The sequence below is a fragment of the Spea bombifrons genome, chromosome 7, assembly GCF_027358695.1.
Source record: "Spea bombifrons isolate aSpeBom1 chromosome 7, aSpeBom1.2.pri, whole genome shotgun sequence".
NCBI classification, from domain to species: domain Eukaryota; kingdom Metazoa; phylum Chordata; class Amphibia; order Anura; family Pelobatidae; genus Spea; species Spea bombifrons.
Window position 1 is genome coordinate 36324498 of NC_071093.1, and position 21371 is coordinate 36345868.

The window sequence follows — 21371 nt, forward strand, 5'->3', positions numbered from 1 at the left end:
CTGTTAATTTTTCTTCTAAACTAAGAAACTGACATGGTGTCTTTGAAGAGACATTCACTTTTCTGTAATTGTTTTCATTCTGTATTTAATTTAGGGCTCTGTTGCCTATGTTCCCCAACAAACATGGATTCCTAATGCGACCTTTAAGGAAAATGTCCTTTTTGGAAGGCGGTTTGAAAAAGACTGGTATGACAATGTTATTCGTGCATGCGCATTGCTTCCAGACTTAAAAATTCTTTCTGGAGGTGAAAATACAGAAATCGGAGAAAAGGTAAGCATTCATCATAAAAAGAACAATAAAAATGTTATAGAAATGTTATGGTCTGGACTTATTACGTTAACTGGTACTGTAGGAACCTAAACGACCCCAAATATCATAGTGAAATGTATATTTTAGCAAGACTTGTGTATCTTTTATGTAGTGACTGAAATAATAATACAAAATGTGTACTTTAAGCCAAGGAAAGCGTGGGTGAGCTAGTCCCAGAAGAGAGTCCTAATATTTATTTAATTTCCTAATACTTTTGAGGTTATATTTATATGACTTTCTTTATATAGGGAGTGAACTTGTCAGGAGGACAAAAGCAGAGAATCAGCATCGCTCGAGCCGTGTATAGAAAGTGTGATGTGTACTTGTTGGACGACCCTCTCTCTGCGGTGGACGCTCATGTCGGACAACAGCTGTTTGAAGAAGTCATTGGTCCTAAGGGTTTGCTGAAAGATAAAGTAAGTTTGCTCGTATGACAGCTTCTTTTGTATTAAGGGTTTTAAATAAGCTTTCGTTACGTTTAGTGACATGTTGGGACTTAAAAGAAGGCTTATTCTTGGTAAACCAGTTAATGGGTCTTGTGGGTCTTACATATCATTGAGAAAGTCTGTGCTCACATCAAAAATAGATTAACTTAATTTAGAACATTGTGTTTGATGAGTTTTATTACTAATGCATGACACATCGACACGTTCTTTAGTCTAACCAAAATGTCCTCACGTAATACCAGCTGATTAGCAATCAGAGCAAAATGGTATCCGTGTTCTTAGTGCGGCCATTACTCAGCTATGGATGGGCCTCTGTGCTGTAAAGCATGATCACTGTCCTCGCTGATGCGCATGTATGCCAAGGTCCGTCATCGTAATAGGCAACTTGTCCTGGAGAGGTAGTGGGTCGTTAACCAGGCGGAACATCAGCATTGCCGATTAGTTCTGTGAGTGTTGTGTCTTTCTTTCAGATGAATGCATGCCAATGTAACTCTATTCTCTTCTTGAGCTTATACCTGTCGATTACTTGCAGACGCGAGTTCTTGTAACTCATGGAATTAGCTTCCTGCCGCAAGTGGACAAGATCATCGTTCTGTCCGATGGAAGAATCTCCGAGGCGGGCTCGTATTCGGAACTTCTACAGAAAAATGGATCCTTCTCTGAATTCCTCCAGACATATGCCAATAACTCTGAGCAGGCGGAGGAACCTCCTTTAGAAAGTAAGGCCCTTTTGACTAGTTTTATTCCAAGCAGATCTGTGACTTTTCACAAATCCTATATTTACAGTTCTATAGATTTATTAAAACATGTAATGTATGCATTAAAATATCCTTTCTTAATATTATCATTATCTGGATGATTATTCTCATTAATCTTTACCTTGTAAACTGCTTTGCCGAGCTAACAGTCTGCCGTATACTGATGTTAAATTACTTATGTCAATAATCTCTGTAGAAACTGCTCAGGGCGCTGAATGTTGTGAATCGGTGGAAGGAAGCAAGAAAGTACACCGTGAAAATTCTGTAAGGTAATACTCTTTGTAATCATAAATTTCATTCACAGGAATAGAATACTTTGTAATAGATAAACACGTATTCATCTCACAGGGAAGAAATTTGTCTGGATGCCGATAACAGAGAGAATGAGGATTACGCAGATGCTGGGAAACTAACAGAGGCAGATGTTGCACTCACTGGCAGGGTAACGCACTTTATTTCATGTATATTTCCATCAGCAACGCGATCCATATGGTCTTGCTTCCAGTCTGAGAACAATACAAGCTAACTTTTGGGTGGTCCCAAGAGCAATGTAAAAGAAACATACCAAGCTCTATGTATGTGATGCACCAGTGCCACCTACATGTGGTTAACGCGTATGCAATAAGCTTTTAGTCCCTGGTGTATCAGCCAGAAAGAGTAGGAAAAGTATAGTCGACTTTATGATTCAATAAATTCACATTGAGGAGGCCGCTCTCCATTCACATCCTGATATTGGATAGCGTCGGTGGAGTTGTAGCAGTTCTTGGACGTGATGCTGCGCTCTCACCTTTACCTGACTTCATGCTTCTCCGGATCAGCTGCGCCACGTTGTTATATTCCTTACATTGTTAGCATGCGCAAACCTTCTATTCCTTTTGATCTTTGCATTCACAATGTAGGGAAATGTAAAGCTGGCGGGTTTCCATCTTTACAGGATATATGGTAGTTTCCTAGCACTGTTACCCTGCTGTGTCAGACGATATCAGCGAGTCCATTCTTCCTGTGCCGATGGCTTATGTGTTTTATTTTCATATTGCATATATATGAACAGATGACACTTAAGCTGATACCAGTCCCTGTTACTGACCACAGTCTTCTAATTCAATGTCTGCAGTCAACTCGATTTTCTTTTCAGAAGCTGAAATCTCCCATGGACAAGATTGCCCTAAAGTATCAAAATAATCACCTCTCATGTGCTTTATGCAATTATGTTCGAACATGAAAATACAATTCAAAACACTGGGTGCACTAAATGTATTATTGTATTTATTGGTGTTTTATTGATTTTCAGATTGTACGTTTTTAATATTATCTTTTTAGGTAAAACTGTCGGTGTATTTGGAGTATCTCAAAATCATGGGGAAGTGGTACCTGATTCTCAGTGCTGTATTTTTTATTATCCAACAAGCTGCTGCATTGGGTCATAATTACTGGATTGGATTGTGGGCTGATGATCCTGTAGTAAACGGAATGCAGCAACACACAAGCTTACGTCTTGGGGTGTATGGCTTTTTAGGGATGTTGCAAGGTGAGTTTCTGTGTGTTCTTTTAAACTTTTGTGTTTAAGACAACAAAGCATACTTTTGTTTAAATAGGCGCACCCTTTTTACATATGAAAATGTGTTTTATGGTCACAAAAGTGTCACTTAGTGTCCATCCTGGCAGGCTGATCATAATCAGAATTAGTAGGTATGTTTACAATTTTGGTATTCATATGAATTGATGGAGTGGTGTTCAGCAGTAGGCAAAAGCAGGCATTATTGGCTGTTGATGGAAATCCTAGGGTGAGTAAATCCTCCGAATACAAATCAAGTCATCTAAGCAGGAAATAAAAAGTTTTAGCCCAAAGGTGCTCTTCATCATTATGCATATGGGGGGGCAGTGATAACACACAAGGACCTTTAAGGGAAGGTAAACTAAAACTGTTTTAATAAAGTGTTGTCTGTGAAGTTCTATGTAAGTGTTAATGCGCTTTTTCAGGTCTGTTTAGACCTATCCCCCGGTTAACTATGTTTGATATTTTGTTCCTCTGCAGCTCTGGGAATTTTTGCCGCGTCTGCCTCTATAATAATAGGGGGAGTCTCGGTTTCCCGTCAGCTTCACTCCAGACTCCTCTACAGTATACTTCGGTGTCCTCTAAGTTTTTTTGAACGCACGCCTAGCGGAAACCTTACAAACCGATTCTCCAAGGAGATGGACACTATAGACAATGTGGTGCCGCAAATACTGATGCTGTTCTTGTTGATGTCGCTGACCATAGTGGAGATTTTGTTGGTTATTGCGATAGCCACGCCACTTGCTGCAGTGGCTTTTATTCCTCTGGGGCTCTTGTATTTCTTTCTACAAGTAAGTGTTCTATTAACAATGTATTTAAAAGAATGTAATGTGGGGTGGGCAGAGGGCATGACATCCGATTGCCTCTCCTATTCTCAACACAGTAATTAGTAATCAGTAGTGTTTCGGGGAAAAAACATCGAATGGTATTGACTACACTTGGATTTTAACATACAAAGGTTTGGGTAGAAATGTGTATCATTACATTTACTAGTAAAATAGAATATATATATATATATATATATATACAGACTGATTCTCTCCTTGTCTTCTTCTTGTAAAGAGATTTTATGTAGCTACATCTCGGCAGCTGAAACGCTTGGATTCTGTTAGTAAATCTCCCCTCTACACTCATTTTAATGAAACCTTGCAAGGAGTGAACGTCATTCGAGCCTTCAGAGAGCAAGAGCGATTTGTTCAGGAGAGCAATCTGCGCCTTAACACCAACCAGCGCTTCTATTTCTCTAGCTTCGTTGCCAATCGGTACGTTGTATTATATAAACTTACAGCTTCAGAGGTCAGCATACATTCAAGAGTCTGTTCTACCTGCTCGGCTTAAACGCTTTTGTAACTAAATACGCATGAGAAACTCCAGTAATGGTGAATATACCAATAGGTATTAATTCATGTTTTTCTCTAGATCCAGCCAGGTATGTCTAACGCAAGATATATAGGTGCGGTACAGGAGTGTGTGTGGGGGGTCCTGTGTATTAGAATTAAAAATTTGTTGATGTAAACCTAAAGAAAATGACCACTTTTGGAATGTTTTATTTTATAAAATCTCTCATGACTTTTCCATTTTAATTCTTTAGGTGGCTGAGTATTCGCTGCGATCTCCTGAGTAATTTCATAGTTTTCATAGTGGCTATCGTTGGTGTCCTGTTCAGAGAAAGCATCACCCCCGGACTGGTTGGCCTAGCTGTAGTGAACTCATTACGGGTAATTATTGTTGATTTAGTTGTCACTAATAAATCTTACTTCCTAAGTAAATATTGTGCCACCTTATGTATGGCATGTGCAAAACCAAAATGTTAGAAAAGTAGAAAGGTAGTCACCAATAGATCACATTCTCATTCAAATGCTAAAATACTTTTCCTTTTTTTGCTAATTGATCATTAAAAGGTTAATGAAAGATATATGCAATGTGTGTATATTATATACCTACTTAAACCTATACGTGTATAAGGGGAAAATGCTTCAGAGTTAAATAAATATATAAATAAATAAAAATTAAATATAATATATATGAGAATATGTGCCTTAATTTACATTTTTCAATAACATCATATTCTTCACGTGGGAAAGGAATCAATACTTAGAGGGGAAAACAAAGACCTGTGCGAAGTTTAGTAAATATCACTGTCCCCTTTATTAGTGAAATTTATTAGCTTTTTATTGGGCCGGTAAGTATGTTACAATCAGCTTCTTACATTACTAAACGTATGTAAATATCTGTTTTGATCCTAATGGGTTCGTTGTCATCTTATCCGTCAAGCTAACTGGGGTTTTAAAAGAGGCCGTTCACGCCGCCACCGATATGGAAACCAACTCTGTCGCTGTGGAGAGGGTCAAGGAATATTGTGATGCGGAACCGGAGGTAAATGTTTTTTCAGTATCAGTTATTCCTGCTTTCCTGCCACCATGCTAATTAAAATGTAGACAATTCACTTTTTTTTGTAAATCAACTGGAAAACAGGTAAATAACCTTATTTGTATACGTCCAGGCTCCATGGACTTCTGATCATGCATCTGAACTAGACGGCTGGCCTAGTGCGGGTAGAATTGAGTTCCAGGATTATGGTCTAAGATACAGAAAGGACCTAGAATTTGCTCTGAAGAATGTCACCGCATCTATCCAACCAGGAGAAAAGGTTTGAATGGGCTGTTTTTTTTTTACTCTTTGTTGTCCAAATGTATTTTTATTTAGGTAGATATTTATTTATTTAGGAGATAAGGATAAGAGCCATGGGGCATGACAGCTGACTGGTACAACTCAGATCTTTATCATTAGAGAATAACATTATATACACACAGATGCTATAATCTACCCTCTGCAAAATCCGGAGAAAGGCAGATATCCCCTGGTGATGTGATCCGTGTGCTGAAGTTATAACTATGGCTCCTAGGAGACTTCTGGTCCTAGGGGCACCCCATGTATGTGCAGTGTAATGACATCATAGCAGCTGCCATTGTACAGCTCTGTGCAATATGGTGGTGCTACGTTAATAATAATACACTGTTGCAAACAGAGTGAAAATTCAGTGAGCACTTCCTCCTTTGTTGTCTATCTACAGGAAGAGAACAACAGACAACAAAAAGATGGGAGAGAGATACAGAAATGACCACCTCACTCTCACAATTTACATTTAAAATCTTTCGCTTTTCTGTTTACAGATTGGAATAGTTGGACGAACAGGAGCTGGGAAGTCCTCACTCACCCTAGGTTTGTTTCGAATTCTTGAGCCGGCAACAGGAAAAATATGCATTGATGCAACAGATGTTTCAAATCTAGGACTTCATGAACTTAGATCGAAATTAACAATAATTCCACAGGTAAGAAAATGCACCCATTAGTGCATACCCTACCCTATTTCAGATTGATTTTAAAGGACGGGTCATGCCCATTTTTTTGACTTTTGGCCTTGTAAAAAAACAAAACATATAATAATATGGAATAAAGATATGTCGCTTGTTTTTGTGAATTCAGCCTTTTCGACTGTTATCTGTAGACATTTTTCTTTTGTGGTCTCTATAGGACCCGGTTTTATTTTCTGGATCTTTACGAATGAATCTTGACCCATTTGATAATTATTCAGATGAAGATATATGGGTTGCTTTGGAGTTGGCTCATTTAAAATCATTTGTGGCAACCTTACCAGATGGACTAGAACATATCTGCACTGAAGGAGGAGAGAATCTAAGGTATTGCCCAATAAGATCACGAAAATCAATGTTTAGTCTTGCAGCCTGGTTCTAGTTTCTATTTGCTAGCATGTTGTATGGTAAGACATTTATTGTAACTCGTAGAGTTAATTGTATGAGTAACTACCGTATTTGCTCGATTATAAGACCCTGATTATAAGACGACCACCCAAAATCTGAATATTAATTTAGGGAAAAAAACCCTGAATATAAGACAACCCTATAGGGATTCTCCTCTCTGGCAGCCGGGGAAGGTATGCGCGATGCGCGTAGACAACCTCCGTGCTGCCTGCACTTTCGTCTGCGCTCAGTGATAGAAGAGTTAGCCTCACTTTGTATAAGGACTAGTGTGTATTCACTAAGTGTATGGGCTTGTATTTGTACCCTCGTTCCATAACAGATTAAGGTAACCGATAGGGTGGAGGGAAAAATGCTTACTTGGTGTTTTCTCTTTCAGTGTTGGCCAGCGGCAGCTGGTGTGCTTGGCGCGAGCATTGCTGCGTAAAACAAGAATCCTGGTGCTAGATGAAGCCACAGCCGCTGTGGACTTGGAGACTGATGACCTCATCCAGTCAACCATAAGACAAGAGTTTAAAGATTGCACCGTGATAACCATTGCTCATCGACTCAACACAATCCTAGATTACACAAGGTAAGAACCTTTTTATGCTTCATCAACAAACTAAATTGGAGTGATGTAACCTGCCATATAATTTCAGTGAGCATTGAAATATTAATTGTTTTTATAAAGACTGTAGGTTGTAATATTACAATTATTTGTTTCTGTTATGCTGATAAATTATACTGTGGAACTTAATTCACTTTGCTCTTTGTTTGCAGAATTGTGGTTTTTGACAAAGGGGAAATTGTGGAATTTGACACTCCTTCAAGACTTCTGCAGAATAAAGGACTGTTTTATTCCATGGCAAAGGATGCTAACATTATTTAAATATTCTGTTGTCATACTGACTAACGGTTATGCCTAGACAAAACGGGTAAATAAAAAATGTCATTTAATTCCAAATGGCCACACTTTGTAGCTCCAGACTACTGGGTCTCTGGTGCAGCCTTTTGATCTGCAGCAAGGATGGAGTTGTGCGCAGCTCTGCCTATTTCCTGCCTGGCTCCATCCACTCCCCACCAACCAGGCCCCTAAGCGTCCCTAGTCCAATCTAGCTCAACTAGGTGTCTTCTCACGCATGGAAAACTAGGTGGGAGCCCCCGGTGTATGATGGACCAAATGTAAGGAATAGAGTTTTAAGAAGAGATCTAGAAGAAGTGCAGCACAAAACGTACATCGCCTATATTAAAGATACTGTTTCATCTTCTATATAACCAAGTATAGCATTAAGAATGTTACTCCTATTAATTTGTATGTCCTAACATTTTTTAACCCCATGAAAACTTGCCACTTTGCCATTTACCCTGGGTAGCAGTAATTCTAGTTTTTGATCATGGACACATGAGCTGTGATGGGTTAAACGTATTGTCGCTATTAGCACGATCGGAATGACATAGGGTACGGAGGATTCTATATTTACTATTTTGGGAAATTCTGGGGATCTTTCATTTAGTGGAAATATTCCGTATTATCCTGCGAAGAATAACGGGTATTATATCTATGTATTATATCTATTCCGATGTGTTTTACAGAAAGATGGAAGATGAGCACTCTGCTGAAGTATGTTGGTTATGAAGGATAGTATGTTAGATGAAGCATGTTGCACATGAAGGATAATATGTTATCTGAAGCATGTTTGGTATCAAGGATTATAGAATCCATTATGAGGGTAGAGGGTTAAGTGAAATAGCTACTCATCAAAAATGGAAAGTTTTCTAAATGGATGGTTTTTATAAACGTGTGTTCTGCCCAATAGTAAAGTTCACTGCAAGAAAATGTACTTTTTAATATTGAATGAAGTCATTGTCTTGTATGGTTTTTAACTCTATAGAAATACAGCTTGAAGTGGGGAAAATCTGAAATATCACATAGAAAGCAAATCTAATTTATTACACGGTTTCAGAATGGCCTCAGCACATCTACCTCAATCTACAGACTCTACCCTTAATTATTACTAATTATTACTAATACTTATTCCTTGTAGAGAATGTGTTTTAACGAAAACAAAAAACCACAATGTTTGTATTCATGCTGGTAACACAATGCGACAAGGCATTCATATTAAAATGTTTTATAGCAGCTGTATCACTGTCAAATACTTTATATTGTGGTAAAAAACATTAATATTTAATAAAATATTTTGTAACATTATAGCACTGTCATACTCTGAGTGAAATGTAAAAAATAACTTTTTTATTCCTCTAGCCAAATCAATGTAACAAAATGTAGATTTCTATGCAAATTAGTTATTCATATTAAGTCCTATTGTAGCTATTATTGAAACTAAAAAGAGCGTTTATCCAAAACAAAAATGTATATTATTTCCCTTTATGTGGGTGTGTTATATTTTTGAAATTTTGGTCTCATTAAATTTTCCTATAAATACTGTGCCTTTATTTAGTAATTTTGGTGATATTTTTTCACCTCTGCAAAATTTCATGTAGAGGCCAACTTGTGTTTCAGGCAGTAACCTTTATGGAATGAAACAAAGAAAAGTGCAAGATCAGACAATAACTTTAACTTTCATTAATATGCTTTAAAAAATCTGATTCCGGGGTGGGATTCTAGTGTGACGAGATGACGTGACATCGCACGCTCCAGAAGGCGGAAGTGAGGGGACTCCTCATGGTTGACATGAAGGGATAGAGATTCAGCCTGGGTGAAGACGCTCTAGACCGCAATTCTGTCACGGCAGATTCAAAGCGGAACGAGGAATATCCGAAGATAGGAGAGCCGACAGCAAGAGGGATTTGGTGCTCTACCCGCTGCCGCCGAACCAGTGAGATATACTTATATACAGAAACGACGGTGGTGCTGAATGGAGGCTGCATCTTCACTAAAATATACCATCTATCGTATACATTGGCTACGTAGGCTCTCCAACTATTGTTATCAGCAATTCTTGTGGCATAGGACAAGACAGGGTGCTGCAGATAAGGAGGGAAATAAATAAAGGCACTTCTTTGCTATCTATATTGTTCTGAACAAACCTATATGCAAACGCTCTGACTATAACTTTCAATCTTAATGGGGGGGGTAAGAGGATAAGAGTGCTAAAAGCCAAAGGACAGGAGAGGTGGGGGAGGGGAGAGAGGAGAGAAGAAGGAGGGTGGAAGGAGGCAAGAAGAAAAAAAAAGAGGATGAGAAAAGAACACGGTTCTATCATTTTGCTTGAACCACTTGACGTATCTGCACGTCGCACAATTATGCCCCCTAAACATCAGTGTATCAAAGGCAGGGAAAAGGAAGAAAAGGCCTCCAAATGAGATAAAGGAGCTTTGACTTTCTTCTCCCCAGACAGCCTCAGAAAACGCTTTGGATGATTTAATGAGAAATATAAAACCAGAAATCTACAGCAGTTCTAAAGAAATGAAGGCTGACATTAGTAAGAACCTTTTTTTTGCTTCATCAGCAAAGGATTTTTGAGTGGACCTTCCTAAAATGTATTATTAACACTTTAAAGTCTATCTAAGCTTTGTGGGTAGATGTTGACCAATTGGTGTGATGTAACCTGCTATAGGATTTCAGTGGGCATTTAAATATTGTTTTTATAAATACTGTAGGTTGTAATATTACAATTAAAATTACAGTGGAGCTCAATTCACCTTGTAAAGTAAATGTATTTTGCTCTTTGTTTGCAGAATTGTGGTTTTTGACAAAGGTGAAATTGTTGAATTTCACACTCTTTCAAGACTTCTGCAGAATAAAGGACTGTTTCATTCCATGGCAAAGGATGCTAACGTTATTTAAATATTCTGTTGGCATACTGACTAACGGTTATGCCTAGACAAAAGGAAGTAAAAACAAGAAATGCGTTTTTCCCAATCTTTTTATTAAATATGAAAAAAATAGTTTACATGTGAATTAATATTTACTAGTACAACCTTTTCAGGTATTAAAACCTAGGGTTACTTAGACATGAATGGGGTGGGAAGGCAAGTAATAAGTCTCCCCAGGAATCCACCAGTGCCCCCCTCCCAAACTCAAACATACCCCCATGTGTCCTCTGCCTCCGGGGGATCTCGTTGAGTCTGGTCAGTGGAAATATTGCTTAACATACTGATCATTTAATCTTTTAGTGAATGGAGACAAGAGATATATCCACGAGTTCACCGAGTGTCCCTGTGCATCAAAGAACACGGCGTGATGCAGAAGAGAGATCATTGCTTGAACCCCCAGCCGTCTCAGTCAGTAGCCACCAATTTGCAGTTGGTTGGAACGCTGATGAGATGGCTAAAGTTTTATTGCACAGATGCCTATTTTTAGTCCATTGGTCAGCAATAGCCAAAAATCATAAGAGAAATGATCAGTATATATTAAAATAAAATATATTCCGTATTCAAAGAGCTGACTCAGTGTTACAGTACAGTACAATAATGAAACGCATTTAATGGAAGATGTCGCTGATGATATGTCTCAGAGATGGAACCCACACCTGCTGGGCGGTGGACCCTCATTGCGTTTGCTCCCTCGTCTAGGATTCCTGCGATTGCTCCGCCGTTCTTACAGTTTTACAGAAGAGAGTGGGGTGCTCCTGCATCTGAAATTTGAAACCGGAGATGTTCAAACAGATTTTGTTTTTTATTTTTGAAAGAAAATGAAACAATATCTTCTCCAGAGGACGGGGTGGTACCTTCTTGCCCGGGGTACAGGTAAAGCCAGGTGGTCCCCCCGGCTTCGTGTCAGAACTATTCTTCTTCCAAATGATGAGCTTGATGACACTTCATACCTTCTCTTTTCTTCATGTATTGAACATACATACTGCGGGTCTGTATTAAAATCCGGGCACCGTTTCTAAACGCGGCTCCGGGGAAAGAAGCCGTTGGTTTCTCTATTGTGAAATACAAGCATACTGATGGTTCAGTCACACTGTATGGCCATGTATTGCTTAGCCCGCCACTACGCCAAAGTACCTCAATTCAGCGGGTCCTAACCTAGTGTTATTGCTTACCATGGGGCAATTTTTAACTGGACACATAAATGTTACATGATGCTGAGCAACAAGTAAAATGTACCGTCTGTGGGATTCAGTGACGGCCCTACAGTAATTGATATAATTTGTGGAAGAACATACAGATGCTATACCCTACTGGGCAGCACTTTACATACGATGGCCAGCACCATGTGACATTTACACGTCAGGTTAAAAATGGCTGAACTGTCTCTATCCTACATTCATATCAGACTAACTACAGATCTAAAAATACTTATCTATGATGAAAACATTGAGGATTCCGTCGCAATAAATGGCCATTCTTATTCTACGCATGCAATAATATTACTATCTATATACTGATATATAAACTTATTTATAATGATACTTACTACTATATGTCATTTATATTATATATAAACAAGTAAGCTACAGTTTATCTACTTATGATATCAATATATTTTATAGGGATCACATATATACATATATATAAACAAATTTTTTTGTATTTTTGTTTTTTTGTATTTTTTTGTATTTTTTTATATTTAATTTCTATTATAAATAAAATATAAATATTCTATAAATATGTTGTTAAACTTAACACTATTAGATACTAGTCTAACACATTTCAACATTTCATTCAAGAAACATTAATCTAAGTACAAAAAAGTATGTATAAAACATGTATATTTTTTAATTTTTTAAAAAAAATAGTATATAAATATATATATTTTTATATTTAAAGCTATACGGCACGTATATAAAACATATGGAAGGTATAACATAACATTACTAAATTGCCTTTTATAAGACAAACAATATAAGCATATATAAACTTACTTAACGCATACTGCTAATCTTATCAGTGCCCTAAAACACCCTGGATTTAGTCACACTATATCCATATATATTTTAGCCCGTCACTATGCCAAAGTACCCCGTCCCCCACAGAGGTACTTAATAATGGTATACAAAGAGGGGTATAAATTACAGGAGAGACACAGGGGTATTAAAGGGGCAGTCATGCCCGCAATATTTCTTTAAGGGATCAGTGAAGCAAATCTTTTTCTTCACTAATCCCTACCTTTCTGTTTATGCATGCGCAGGTATCGGGAGCACATGTTCCCATTACCTCTATGGCTGAACATGCATTTGTTATTTCAATAGAGAAAAATGGTCACATGGTAAGCAATACAGCTAGGTTAGGACTCTCCATACTAGAGTACTTGGCTATAGTGAGGGCTGCAGCTATATAGTTTGACTAAATCCCAATTCTTGCTCTACATACCTGGGAAAACGTAATCCCCCGGAGATCTCTCCATTCTTCTCCATTCTTTATTTCCTGCCCCGTGGGAAAAGTCCATCACTCCCAGGCTCTTGGTACGGAGTGTCCCTCGCCGACATGTTCTTCAACAGGCCTATTCCCTATTAACGAGCGCTTGCGAGTTGGGAAATAATGACAAAAATTCATTAAAGCCAACTCATATTAGCACTCGGGGAAAAAACTATTTGCATGTAGGAGGTGTGAGCGTGTGTGAGTGAAAACATTTTAAAAAGCAGGCAACTCACAAATTCACTAATTTCCTAGTTGCCTGAAACTTTAAATTATGTTTCTACTCACAAACCTAACTCCCACCTCCATCCGCTGCATTAAAAACAAAATAAAAGTCCTGGCGATGATCCATGAAGTCCTCGCTCAGCCCATGGTGAGTGTCGGCAGCGCTCTTGTTGATGAGTTGGCGAGTACAGCTGCTTGTCTCAAAAGGATTCTACAGGCGCTGAGCTTACATCGGAGAAATGGATAAGGAGGCATTATTAGGAGGTTGACAGGATGATCTTCTTGATGGAGAGAGACGGTGACTCCTGTTAGAGAGGTGAAGAGAGTTGATCTCCATAAAGTTGGGAGAGAGCAGTTTTCTTCCTATAGTGATGGGGAGAGCAGATGGTGGTGCTCTGGAGGGAGAGCTGGACAGAGTGGCATTTCCTGATGATGTTGATGGCAGCTGAATATTTAGAGAGGTGGACAGTGCCGGTGTTGATCGATGTTTCTAGAGCTGTTGTTGTAGCTCTTGTTGAAGGTACACTTGGAGTCAGGGCCGGCCCAAGGCAAAATGCCGCCTTATACTTACCTTTCACCAGTCCTGCGGCGAGTCTCCCTGTTCGGTCTCGGTGCCGGCTTGTAATGCTGAGCGCCGGAAATGAGCGCCGGCACTCAGAGCGGTTGCCCCACTCGGCTCCATTGTCGGGCCGGCCCTGATTGGACTGTATGCTGGGCTACATCTTGTTGAAGAGCGGACTGGTGTGATCAGATGTCCCACGCCGGGCTAGTAAAGGAAAAGCCATTAAACAGCGTTTGTTCCTTGCTGAAAGGCGTCTTCTTGGCCTCTGTCGATGAGATGGCTTTTCCGTCTATTACCGGTAGAAAGTCGTCCAGTGATGGCTATGCAGAAAACATGAAAAACTCACTTTAGTAAAATCCACAACAAAAACATAAAGCAAAATATATTGTAATGATTTCAATCCATCATTTTAAAATGGCACAATGTGGGCTGCATAGGCTGGCATAGATGGGCTCAGTATGTAGTGCCGTCTAGTGTCCAACACACACAACAAAGTTTAAAAGAAAACTTTAAAAATGCATCCCGTTTGTGCTCTACCAGGTTGTGGACTGGCAAGAAAAGTACACAAAAAGAGACACATAACATTGAGGTCAAAGCAGATAAGATAAAGACGTAATTAGCCCCTGCCAGCCCTCTCCTGACTGTAAAGGACACTGCAATCACTTTTACAATGTACTTATAAATGCAGCCAGAGAGAAAAAGAATAAACACATTTCTTAACCTACAGAGCCGTCTCATTACTTGCTCAAGCTTGTTTATCTACGCAGCAGATATCACCATTCTTAACCGATCTCCATAACCCGCAGGTCCTACTGCATTCCCCTCTTTACAATCTGTTTATTAGGCTATAAAGCTAACTAATCGTATGATACATACACTCGCCATTTACTAGTATACATTTCTGTCGATGTACTTACTGTGATTGGTGAGACGGGTGGATCTAATGTCCCGGCCTCCAGCTTCTCCCAGTCAATGGACTGGAAAAAAGGATCTTCTCGGATGTGGCCAGTTGCCCCCAACCGCCTGGACGGTTTCTTGCAGAGGAGCTGTAAAGAGAAACAAGGAGCGATTATTAATAGATGATATGGATACAGCGGTGTTACCCGAGAGACAACAATATCTTCAGTTGAAGGATGTAACTATGTAACAAAGTATGTAACTTTCCATCTCTTGCTGTTGGCCAAATAAAAGACTGCATAAAACTATTACATAAAACACGTTATTATCACATAACGTTATTCCATGGCGTCTGATTATACCTACCTTTACTAGCAGGTGTCTGGTGTCAGCGCTCAGGTACTCGGGATAGTCCGGTGTGTCCTGAAGTGTTGATCTGACCACCATGTCACTGCTGTGGCCGCTATAAAACGGTTCTTCATCTGAGGCCATCTGATATAAGATCACTCCAAACGACCACCAGTCCACCGCAGCGTCGTATCTTTTTCCTTTCAGCATCTGCGGAAAACAAAAAACAAAAGTTTCATTAGCCATTCACTTAAAAAGCTTCGTAGTGATGAACGCTTCGGTATTAATGACGTTTTGATAATAGTTATACATGCCGGTCCTGTTTAGTATTAATTACCTCCGGTGCGATGTAGCCTAATGTTCCAGCATATCCTCTTGCTTTTGTTTCGCCGAAAATGCCCTCCAACGCCAGTCCGAAATCGGCGATCTTCAGGTGTCCTGTGCTGTCCAGAAGGATGTTTTCGGGTTTCAGGTCTCTGGAAAGAGAATAAATATAAACAGATATATAATAATAAAATATTAAAGCTTAAATAACTAAGTTAATGGTGTGATGGGGAAAGAACAGAGAGTTCAAACTATAAGTGTTATCGCTATTACTCACCGATGAATGACTCCTCTCGAGTGCAGATATTGCAGTCCGCATACTATCTCCGCAGCAAAGAATCTGCAAAGATCAGAACATTTATCAAATAGAAAGCCTTAAACATGAATACATTCCTAGCAGGATAACGCTGTCTGGGTTAACCCCTGTAATTTTCATTTATTTCCTTTACATGTTAACCCTGCCGCTGACACATTCTAAAATATTCCATTCTCTCATTCTCTTCATTCACAGAAAAACTGTTTTCCCTACAAAAACCCAACAAGCCTTACGTTAGAGTGCGGAGATCCAGCTTCCCGTTCTGTTCCAGGTAGGAAAACAGGTCCCCTCCGTTCACGTATTCCATCACAAAGAAGAGGTGGTCCTGTTTAGGAAGTTAATTATAATTAATTAAAAACCAATTAACGTTCAGCTCTCATCCTGGATACACTATACATTTTTATTTAGTTTACCCACCCCACTTTAGGAAAACTCTAGCGACTGCTTGGCAAGGGGTGTATAAAATCACTTTAAATCCGAGTGAGAAAGCATTTTAATAAATTATGGGCCAGTATCTGAATGTTCCAGTAACATAAAGGTCCATTTACGTGATTCCCATACCTTGGATTGGAAGGTGCCGTATGCCTGGGTCAGGAAGGAACTTCCACTTGCGATTTCAAGGACCCTCCGTTCCACAAAGATGCTCTCTCTCAGGGATCCCAGCATGGCTCTCTTCTTCACAACCTTGATGGCCAATTTTTTGTTGTTCCTCACATCTGAAGCCAACCAGACCTGGAAGAGAGAAGGAAGAGATAGCTACCTGCACGTCACAAATCAATCATGGGGAAGACCAAAGACACCTACTGAACAAACGCCAGGCATCAGGTGTGATTGTAGAAATAGTAGAAGATGTAGACAAATCCAAACTCTGTGCCCCATTCTCTCTGCCCCATTGTACCTCCTACATGCCCAATCTGACCCCAACACCCCAACCCAGGGCAGAATTCAAACACCATAAGATGTGAGCCCTAAGACAATGATCCAGCGATGTCCCTGAAGAGTAAAATCTATGTTATTTATACCTCTATGATATATATTACTGGCCTATAGAACATTATTTTACACGTCAATAGTCATAAAACATTTCAAATGATTTTATTTGTGTTATTGTTGTAATTCCGTGTAAAAAATAAAAAGTTACATCTATGGCTGTGAAGTCATAACTCTCTTTGTTTTGTGTATGGATTTTGGCTTTGCTGAGAATGATAGGGTTTGCAGTTTAGCAAAAGCTGGACATTCTGCTTACTTTAGTCTAGTAATAAAACGGATTATCATGAAGTGGAAACAATTGTAACAATGAAAAGGTTGGGAAATGGAATTGAAGTAGTAAAAATTTAGTTAAAACGAAAAGGAAACGGATATTAAGTTGTGCCGTTTAAGGACATAAAACAGAAGCGATGTAATTGTCATTTTATACAAATATTTCCTCACACATAAAGATCTGGGAGTTGTTCGGGTTTCTGCGATACAGAGAATCTTTGGGGTTTATTCACTAAGATGAGAGTTGTCGGGAGACAATATTCATTATGTAGGCTCAACACTGGCAAGTAGAAGGGCTGAGCTGGCCCTGTATAATGCATAATTCAGCGGGTGAGGAGACTTCTGAAAGAAATCTGTCTGAAAGAAATCTGTCTGATTTAAGCTTTTCGGTCCGGGTAAATCAAACACAGAATGGAGTAATTTTAATTAAACAAACATATGGTAAAAATGGCAAAAACAATACTAAAACTCTTGGCAGGGAAGGGGTTAAAATGAAGGGCAGAAGATCACCTGGGTCGGACCTTCATAACGTATGGTGACGTCAAGGAGTTAAAACTGCAAACATCCTGCAAACTCTCCTGTCAGCTCTCGCTTTAGTTAATAAACCCCTCTGACTGCTTATTCTACTGTAATCAACAAATTCAAATCCTTTTACAGAAACCCCTTCCAGGGGCATTTGTAACAGACCGAGGGGGTATCAGCGACTCTGACAGAGTATGTGCTATGAGATGGGGATCGCCAAAGCATGTCATCAAGTGAATTATTATCAGTATTTAACGTATAGCGCCATCCTATTCTGCAGCGCTGTACAATGGGTCTTATAGAAACATTCTGCTTTTTTCACTGAAGGGATGAATTTTATTCAATAAAAATCCCACTAATTTCTTTCACATTATGTGCAGATTCCTTCCGCTCTATGGCATCGCGTGAGCCGGCGTCTGAGACACGTCGCATTATGCTGGACCAACGCGACCATCCTGTAGGAGTAACTGGTCAGGGTCGGCCCTCCATGACATAATGAAATCAGTGACTTATTGCTTCATCGAACCTCAACTTAATGAATAAACGCCAGAGTGGCATTATAGATATATTTACAGTATATATCTATACTATACATGAACGGACGCAATACCAGATATCACAGCTGACGGAATACCTGCTACCCTTTTAAATGGTTTAGAAGCTGAGATTGTTCCATATGAAAGAGCAAATTTGTTAAAGACGATCCCTTTATTGGCAGACTGCGGTATAACGGATTGCAAGCTTTTTAGACTCTCTATGTCTTTTATTCAGCTTATTATTCCTATGTACAATATGCCTGAAGAGGAGACCTAGACAGTCTTGAAAGCTTGCAATCCATTATACTTCAGTTGGCCAATATAGGTATCATTTTTATTTGTGCGGCTCACGCGGTGAAGCTCTATAGTCTATACCGCTGCTCCATACGACGAGTCCGTCACAATCCTCACACCAGTTGGGCTTGCAGGTTAATCTGATATGGAGGGAATTTGTTACCTCATGAGGTCCCCTACAGTAAGGAGTAATACAGCGAGGGGATTTAAATATACAGAGGACGGGCAATAGGCAAACGGCTTCCCCAATCCGAAAGAGAGACAGGAGATGTGATAGAAACATTTAAATACATGAACAGGAGGAGAAACGTTAGGACATGAGATCATTATCTGAAACTAGAGGTACAGAGGCATAGATATTATATAAGGAAGTTTACTTTACTGAGAGAGTAATAGATAAGGGGAACAGCCTTCCAGAAGAAGACCACTAAAATAGTGCCAGAATTTAAACATACATGGGAGGAGCGCAAAGATATCCTGAATCTAAGACGAGACAAAGAACTGATTAAGGATCCAGTCTTTACAGCAGGAATAAAACAACTCACAAACTCACAGACATCAAATACCAACATTAAAATAAATACAAACAATATAAACATGCGGAGGTAAATCTAATATTAGCATTAAAAATAAAAGCACCCAGAAGTGTAAAAGAATCTTTATTTCGTGTTATTACTGTTGGAAGTAACACCGGGTGAAGCCATCACATAACATGATAAATACTTTTCACATTTAGCTAAATGGATGGAAATAATCGCTCTTCCCAATTCCATTTGTAGCGAAGAAATGTAAAACTCATATGAAGGAGGAAAGCGGGCAGTAAGTATCGCAGTCAGGAGGAACGGGGAGCTTTCTTCTAATATGGAAATTAAAAGCAAAATCTGGGGTTCTGTCTAAACCCGACGGCGGGATAAAGTGTGAATATTGGTGCAATCACCGCAGTCACTTATTACAGGACTCTGTATACAATATAAGTAGAGTTTCTGCTGTATCTTTATGAACGTTCATCAGCAGAAGGTCACGAGGACACGGAGCAGACTCAGTAGTGTCAGTTGGAGAGCAATCAACAGTAATTAACGTAATACTTTTAACGAATCTCAATGTATTTCATATATAAAATGTAACTAAAAAATCCTCCAACCATCCTCAGGGGACGATGTCTGTAATTCCCTGACTTCCTGCACAGGGTAAGCAGACAGTGTGAGCCTCATCACCCTGACATTAACAGCAGCAGCACAGACATCACGCGGATAAAACAAATACAGATATTTCATTTTATTATAATCTTTTATTTATATATCGCCAACAATCTACGCAGAACTTCTTACATACATTCAGGGGGAACGGAGAAACTAGAATAGACCAACAAACCCATACATTAGGTAAAGAGGGCCCCGCATCTTACAATACGTATATTCAGGGGGACGGAGAAACTAGAATAGACCAACAAACCGATACATTAGGTAAAGAGGGCCCTGCTTCTTACAATACTTATATTCAGGTGGACGGAGAAACTAGAATAGACAGACAAACCGATACATTAGGTAAAGAGAGTCCTGCTCACCAGCTTAAGAAGTGAGTAATCTTTACATACCTTCCCGTAGGAGCCCTCTCCAAGCAGGTGATGGAAGGAAAACCTCTCCAGTGGAAAAGATGTCCTCGTTCTCTTTCCAATGGCATCCTCCAAATTTCCCGTTCTTCGCCTTTTAGCGCCGTTCCTCGTCTCTCCACCTGTTGTTGATTGGGTCTTCTTTCTCTTCTTGATCTCTGCCGTCTTCATTTGACCTGCTGAAGTCTCTCCATAGATGGCCGGGTCTTCCAGGGTCTTCTCCAACGACGGATCCTTCTTGCTTCTTTCCATTTTGTGTTGGATGATGTAGCCACACCACCAACAACAAAAAAAGTGAAAAAAATCTTCCGCTGTGAAGAGTCACTTCTTTAACACAGGGACGTATTGAAGAAAGTGGCTGCACTGCCTCAGCATCAGTTGAAAGTCAGGCATGTGCCAGAATTCCGTGACAGTTGGTAAGGCTCATGCTGCAGTGCAATGTATCTCCTGCTGTTTGTATGGATTCAAACAGCTATATTAGTGGGTCAATATGTATTTTTAACAACTTTTCTGTATATTTTAACAATTTTGCCATCTTTAATAAGGTAGAGACACAATATACACATTAGGGACATTAGACATTTAAAGTATTTGAGAAAATACATGCGAGGAGACGGCATGTATAGAATAATATGAATATTATGAGTGGCTGAACAAGTTATACTTCATTTTATTTATTGTTTTACAATAAAACAGAAATATTTAGCAAAATGATTTAAAAAATACACTTTGCTGTTTTTACAAGGCTGGATAAGAAGAAATCTATATTTTTCTGAATATGGGACACACTTCTTGACCCGACCTGTGGCATTTAAAGTACTTGTCCAATGTTCCAGGCCTACAAAAGGAATTCCGTCAGAGATAGTGTCTCAGGACCCCGTGGTGCGCACGCTGCCTGATGATTCTCAACGTTACGATTTCATCCCGCGTGGTTTTATCAAGATTAAGAAAATTGTGGTCTCTGGTCTCTATATTCAGCACCATGGCCAGTAACATAGAATCCCAAACCTATATTTACTGTGATGGAGAAAGAGAGAAAGTCTTCAGAGGGATTTCAACAAAGTATCCAGTCTGGTTACCTACAGACCTGCCGTCTGAAGAGAGCCAAAGCTGAATTATGAATTAAGCCGTGTAATGGGGTCAATTAAACGAAACCCCTAAATCAGCAGCTTCTACATCCGTAGAATTCACAGAGACAAGTCCGTCTGCCCACATTGTTTGGAGTATTGACCGAGGGACGTCCATGAAGGAACCTCCTGCAGGCTCCTCATCATTGGGATACACATCGTGACGTCACTGATATAGTCCTGCGAGATCCATT

General features: G+C 39.4%; 1 protein-coding gene across 2 annotated transcripts in view; it reads left to right on the plus strand.

Moving 5' to 3' along the window:
• Positions 1-10697, plus strand: part of LOC128502469 (multidrug resistance-associated protein 1-like) — a 28279-nt gene extending 17582 nt beyond the window's left edge. The window contains exons 18-32 of one of the 2 annotated variants that reach the window (XM_053472314.1): positions 95-271; positions 559-726; positions 1289-1475; positions 1711-1783; positions 1863-1956; positions 2835-3042; positions 3550-3860; positions 4132-4331; positions 4661-4787; positions 5344-5445; positions 5573-5719; positions 6243-6401; positions 6604-6770; positions 7228-7422; positions 10533-10697. In XM_053472314.1, coding sequence (XP_053328289.1) covers positions 95-271; positions 559-726; positions 1289-1475; positions 1711-1783; positions 1863-1956; positions 2835-3042; positions 3550-3860; positions 4132-4331; positions 4661-4787; positions 5344-5445; positions 5573-5719; positions 6243-6401; positions 6604-6770; positions 7228-7422; positions 10533-10641 — 2424 coding nt within the window. In that variant the 3' untranslated portion in view covers positions 10642-10697. Of the gene's footprint in view, positions 1-94; positions 272-558; positions 727-1288; positions 1476-1710; positions 1784-1862; positions 1957-2834; positions 3043-3549; positions 3861-4131; positions 4332-4660; positions 4788-5343; positions 5446-5572; positions 5720-6242; positions 6402-6603; positions 6771-7227; positions 7423-7610; positions 8062-10532 lie in introns of those variants that run through there. The other variant, XM_053472313.1, reaches the window with a different exon arrangement.
• Positions 10698-21371: the final 10674 nt, after the last annotated feature.